The following is a 5,529-nucleotide window of genomic DNA, read 5'->3' on the forward strand; positions in this document are numbered from 1 at the left end:
CAAGAGCAGGCGCAAGAGCAGGCGCAAGAGCAGGACCAGGGCCAGGGCAGAACGAGCAGGAGGACGGGCGCAGGCGCAGAGAGAGAAATTGGTTCTTGGCCGGGCCGGGCCGGGCCGGGCCGGGCCCGGTCGGGCCCCTATAACCCATTATGGGTGCGAGGCACGAACGGATGCCAGCGGCCCCCGCCACCCCCGCTGCAGGGGCAAAACAACCCGGACGATTTGTAGTCCGGCAAATCACCAGCCCTGCCCCGCCCCTAGGGTGTTTCAAAAGCGCCGAATGCTCGATTCTCTCGGCGCTTGTTGTGGAAAAGTTTCATTTTGTGTCAAAAATGAAAACTGTGAAGTCCGGAATTTTTTTGACAAAATTTAGAGGTCGCGCCAGAGGCTTGAAGTTTAACATTAGTTTCTTATGGGCTTTCATACCTAATATTGAAAAGTCAGCCTGGCCTCCAAATTATGGGCCGCAGGTCAAAACTAAGACCATAGCTGAAATCTACGTTAAAAACCGAGTCTGACGATATGTTGCATGCAATTGTGCAACCTCTAGTTTAATTTTAGAAAAATTCTCAATTTGCTCATTTTCCCAAAATTGGGAAAAATTATTTCAAAATCTGAGGTGGTATCAAGTTATGCGATAGGTCGCCAGATTCGGTTTTTGACGTAGATTCCAGCTATGGTCTTAGTTTTGACCTCCGACCAAAAATTTGGAGTCCAGGCAGAATTTTTAATATTACGTATGAAAGCCCGTAAGAAACCAATGTTAAACTTCAAGCCTCTGGCGCGACCTCTAAATTTTGTCCAAAAAATTTCGGACTTCACAGTTTTCATTTTTGACACAAAAAGAAACTTTTCCACAACAAGCGACAAGAATATCGAACATTCGGCGCTTTTGAAACACCCTACCCGCCCCGCCTCGCCCCCGCCCCACGCGGGAGTCGATGGCAACAGATCTGGGTTAGCGTTCCCCATGGCCCGGCCCGGGGCCCGGCCCGACCTCATTGGGCATTGCTCGAGACAAATGTTGATCCGTTGGCCTTGACGCGACCTCGGGGCCCTCGGGGGCGGAGCGGAGCCGGCATGGGCCGGGCGGAGGGTGCGCGGCGGCGCGCGCGGCGGTGAGTCAAAGCCGAGCGCGAGAGGGGTTATGGGTTATGCGAGTGGCATTAGTCGAGGGGAATTCCTCGGCGAACCGTGGGGTAGGAGTGGGCCACAGGGATTACCGCCAAACATACGGGAGACGTCGGGCGTCGGGGACCTTTATTGGACGTCGATTTTTTAGTGTTACCAAAACTCAATGTGTGTAACGCGAAAATCCTCTTCTGCATTTCCCTATTGTGTTTCCACGGTAATTTTTAAGTATTCAGAAGTCGTTGCTGCCGTCATAGCCTACAACCAGGTAATTTGCATGAAACTATCCGCGATGTTTCCAGGATACCCAAAACGACAGCATTCCCCTCACTGCAGAACCCGGCTGAGGGGAACGCCGGCAACTTGTGACCGATTACGTTAGGCACCAGAAAGTGGCAGACTTTTCTAGTTTCCTACACTTATAACTGGTAACTTGAGAACAAATTGTTCCACTTCCAACTGGCAACTTGTTCTACCAATGGATTAGCAGAGCGTCTCCAGTTGTCCCCACAGCTAACGTTTCCCGAAGCGACTCTAACGCAGGGCCCCGCGATCGGTAGGCTAACCCACCAAGCAGCTCTGTGCAGACGGCGGCGCGCCGCCTGAGTGCAGGGGCTCGACGTGGGGCTCGGACAGGGCAACGTTTGGCACCCAACGTTCCGAAAGCGGTGGGGGGGGGGGGGGAGCTTTTGCGACAGCCGTTTGTGCGCGTTTGTGTTCTTACGTGTTACAAACTGTGTCCAGCTCTTCTACGGCTGGTATCTGTCTTTGTCGCCCATCTGATCTACAGGGCACCTTGGATTTACAACACAGGTGGCTGCTAACCGACAATCCTCATCGCAGTAACCATAAACAGGGGAGTTAGCCACCTGCACCCATCAGAACTTTACTGAGGTGGTATGGTCCCAAACCCAAGACATGTGTACCAGCCTGTACGCTACACGGACTTATTATAGCTCAGGAGTGGCTGCTAATTCCATTGGATAATTGTGTCGGACAGTAAAAACAAATCTATAAAAGATAAAACAAAATCAGTGCAGTTATTGGAGAGATCTCTTTGAGGTCCAGTTGAGCCGCGAGTCGTCGGTTTGATATAAACAGGCGAACTAGAATAAAAGTAAATTTCAATTAGGCGTTATAAAACAAGGATTGCGAGTTTGGCTATTAAGCTTCCTGATAGGTCGAACATACCCGTTGCTGAAGATTAAGGTACTATGATAACCGTTTTCTTCCATCAGCTACTCTCCGCACCGAGCTATATAAATAGGCATTCTACATACTGAGCAAACCACCATAAACCTCACCATGGAGAGGGTAGGGCGTGGGTTCGTCGTTGACCACGGCCTGCTCCTTGCTGGCCTGCTCCTTGGCCTGGTTGATGAACCTGCTCGGGTTGAGCGCTCTCGCCAGCGGGCTGCTCGCCGCGCACCCCATGGCCGCGCCGGGAGGGGGGCCTAAGGCATTTAGGCCCTGGCGGCCTGCACTGCGACCGAGTGACCACTGGCCGGCCCGAGCGTCCTGGCCCGCCCCGCAGGCCCGCAGGGGTGTGCACGCCCCCTCTCCTCGGCCCGCCCCGCCCCAACCCCTCCACACACACCGCACCCCCGCGCGGTGGAGGTGGGGTTGGTTGGGGGGTGGAGTGGAGGGTGGGGGTGGGAGCCAGACAATCAGGGCAGCCACCGTCACGCAGCCGGGGGCCCCCTACACACGCTACCAACAACCTAACACCAAATAATAATAATATCATCACCCGCTCAATACGCCCAGTCGTGTGGGGCCTGTTCGCCCGCTGGAGGTGTGATGAGGGACACCCCTTCAAGAGGCTTCCCCCCTTGCTTCCCCGCCCCGGCGCGCCCTTTCTAACCATGACTGTTTCACGCGTCGTGTCGCGTGCGTCCCCCCGTTCTGTGTACTCATTTTTATTCTCAGTCGCACGCACAGCCGTGTGGCGTGTGGTGGACAGCCGAGAGGCCCGCCGCTCGGATTCCACGTACCGTATGTAGGAACACCACTCGGAGCAGCGTAGTGTTCGCGTCTCTAATCACTCGCGGACAGCGCGCGGATTCATCACGGATAACACACGCTCCAACAATAAGGCGACGCCGGGCTGGATAGCTTGGAGGAGCTTGCCGCCCTCGTCCTCCTGCGTCATTACCGCCTGGCGATTAGTGCGAATGCCGGGCAGTGGCGAGAAGTAGCATGACGTACATTCGTAACTTTGACGAGGAGGAGCGCGCGCTCTCCCGGCCGTTGCCTAATCCATCACATGTTCGTCCTGCTGCCGACACCCCGGCGGCGGCCCGACGCTCGGCCTTGCCCGCGGCACCCCGACAAGTCGCGCGATACGCCTCCGCGAAGTGCCAGAAGCCTTTTCACGGAAGCCTGTGTGTGTAGCCTACAGAGCGTCATAAACCGTTGTCACGTTCGAGCTCCCTCTGCTGGATGCTGAAGGCAGGAGTTATTTGTGCCCGGCACGCCGCGGCGCGGGTTGGGTGAGGGGGGCAAGGGACTTCCCCGCGACTGGCAACATGGCTTCTCGCGTTGCTGTAGAGCAAGACGTCAGAGGGGACCCAGCTGAGCGAGCGGCCGGGCCGTCGGCCGGCCGGGCGCCGCGCTGCCTCCACCCTTGACCTTGGTCTCCCGCTGCCGCCGCCGCCGCAGCAGCAGCCGCCTCAGATGGTCCTCCTCCTCCTCCACCGCCGGTTTACCCGACAGTGTTGTTGCCGGGTCGGTCCACACCTTGACTCCCCTCATCCCCCTCACCCTCATGCCGGCCGCCGCACCAACCAACGCTCTTTACACAGCTGGGCGCCGCAGAGCACAGAAGAGGTATTATATTCCGTGGACACTCTGATACTGTCGTGGCCTGCCCTGCGCCCTCACGCCACCGCACCTCCACTGCCCGCCCCACCGCGCGAGGATCGAGGTCCTCTTCCTCTCGGCCCTTGGTCTCGTACCCGCGAGGTGGCCGTCGAACCCGCCTACCTCAACCAGGCTCGCTGCCCCCTCGGGGCCATCAGGCGCCGCTGGTCAGCGACGATAGGCCACCCGGCCGCGCGCCTGCATGCGGTACAGTCCAACCGCAGAGGTGGGCGGCCCGGGCCCAATCAGCCACCTGCAGCTCCACTTACTGCCTGCGGCCGACGCAGCGGACGCATGAGCGGGGCGCCGGAAGCTCGCCGTCACACGACGGGCTTTCCCGGTTCCCCCGAACTAACTTCCCAAAACACTCCCCCACCACGCGGGAGATACACGTGAACTAGTGTGTGTTTGTGAGTGTTGGCAGACGTTCGCTCGTGCTGCTGCGGCGTTTAGCCCCCCCTTCCCCCGCCTCTCCCCGGCTCGTGCCTCCGCTGTGCCGCCCGCACCCTCGCCCCTCCTCTCCCGGCCTCTGTTTACTTCGTCCCCGCGCCGCCGCCGCCTCGCACCGGCCGGCTTGGCGAGCTCGGGACGATACATACACACCACACACACCACACATGCACAGTGTGCGGCGAGGGTCCGAGCGAGCAGCGTCCTGTGCGTATAGCCGTAGCCCATAGCCGTAGCCGGCCCGCCGGCCATACAAAGGATTAGCGGCGGAGGAGACAAAAGGGACGCCGGGGCGCGACGCCCACTCGTGAAGTGAGTAAGCTCCGCCGCGGGAAGCGACGCCGGACCAGGCGCCTCGAGGCGTCGAGGCGCCCTGAGTGACATCTCATACTGTTAAGACATCGAGTCCCCCAAGGCGGGTTGTCCACCTATTCGCCAGGGCCCGTGCGGTGCCTTGGCTAGAGACAGGGGGCGTGACCACAGTGTGGCCATGCCACACTCAATGCGCTGTGGTGTTTCTGTCGCTACCCCAACATGTTCTGATTGTGGCTGCCCTGTCCCTATATGCCCCTATGCATGAGATGACCTCGCACTATCAACTTCACCGCAACTTGACCGGCCGCTCCCGCGCCGGCTACCGCTGCTGCTTTGTGTGTTTTGTCGAGGCGATACGACTTCTCCCTTTGGTCAGAATAACAATCATTTCCCTCGCACGTGTGTATCAGCCCGACAATCGCAGTATGTCTATGTCTCGCCGAGGTGCCATATTGAGCAGTTTAATTGTGGTTGGGTGCAAAAGAAAGTGTGGCACTAGGCTACATGTGAGTAGTGCAGAGTTGCAGGCTTATTATGTCCTGTCGACTACGATGAGTGACGTGGTCAGATATCGAAGGCATAGCGGGCTGCACACCCGAAGCGATCATGCTTCCTTTCACAACCCGCATGTTAGTGCCAACTGTCGGTTTGTGTTTCAGGTGACATGAAGGCGATGCACACCGCCGTGTGGGTGCTAGGGGCCGTCCTGGCCGTGGCGGCCGCCGACGAACAAAGGTGAGTGGAGTTTTGATCGTCCACCCCCAGCCCCCG

General features: G+C 58.2%; 2 protein-coding genes across 3 annotated transcripts in view; one reads left to right on the forward strand and one right to left on the reverse strand.

Moving 5' to 3' along the window:
• Window positions 1–2,645, reverse strand: part of LOC113203205 (uncharacterized) — a 7,972-nt gene extending 5,327 nt beyond the window's left edge. Inside the window, exon 1 of the mRNA XM_026417781.2 lies at window positions 2,436–2,645. Within this exon, the coding sequence (XP_026273566.1) occupies window positions 2,436–2,565 (130 nt within the window). The 5' untranslated portion in view covers window positions 2,566–2,645. The remainder of the gene's footprint in view (window positions 1–2,435) is intronic.
• A 1,942-nt stretch (window positions 2,646–4,587) lies between these two features.
• The window catches only part of LOC113203201 (CD109 antigen), a 37,478-nt gene continuing 36,536 nt past the window's right edge, over window positions 4,588–5,529 (forward strand). For both annotated transcript variants that reach the window (XM_026417772.2, XM_026417774.2), the window contains exons 1-2: window positions 4,588–4,755; window positions 5,418–5,493. In XM_026417772.2, coding sequence (XP_026273557.1) covers window positions 5,423–5,493 — 71 coding nt within the window. In that variant the 5' untranslated portion in view covers window positions 4,588–4,755; window positions 5,418–5,422. The remainder of the gene's footprint in view (window positions 4,756–5,417; window positions 5,494–5,529) is intronic.

The sequence above is a fragment of the Frankliniella occidentalis genome, unplaced genomic scaffold (genome assembly GCF_000697945.3).
Source record: "Frankliniella occidentalis isolate FOCC.00 unplaced genomic scaffold, Focc_3.1 Scaffold31, whole genome shotgun sequence".
Lineage (NCBI taxonomy): Eukaryota > Metazoa > Arthropoda > Insecta > Thysanoptera > Thripidae > Frankliniella > Frankliniella occidentalis.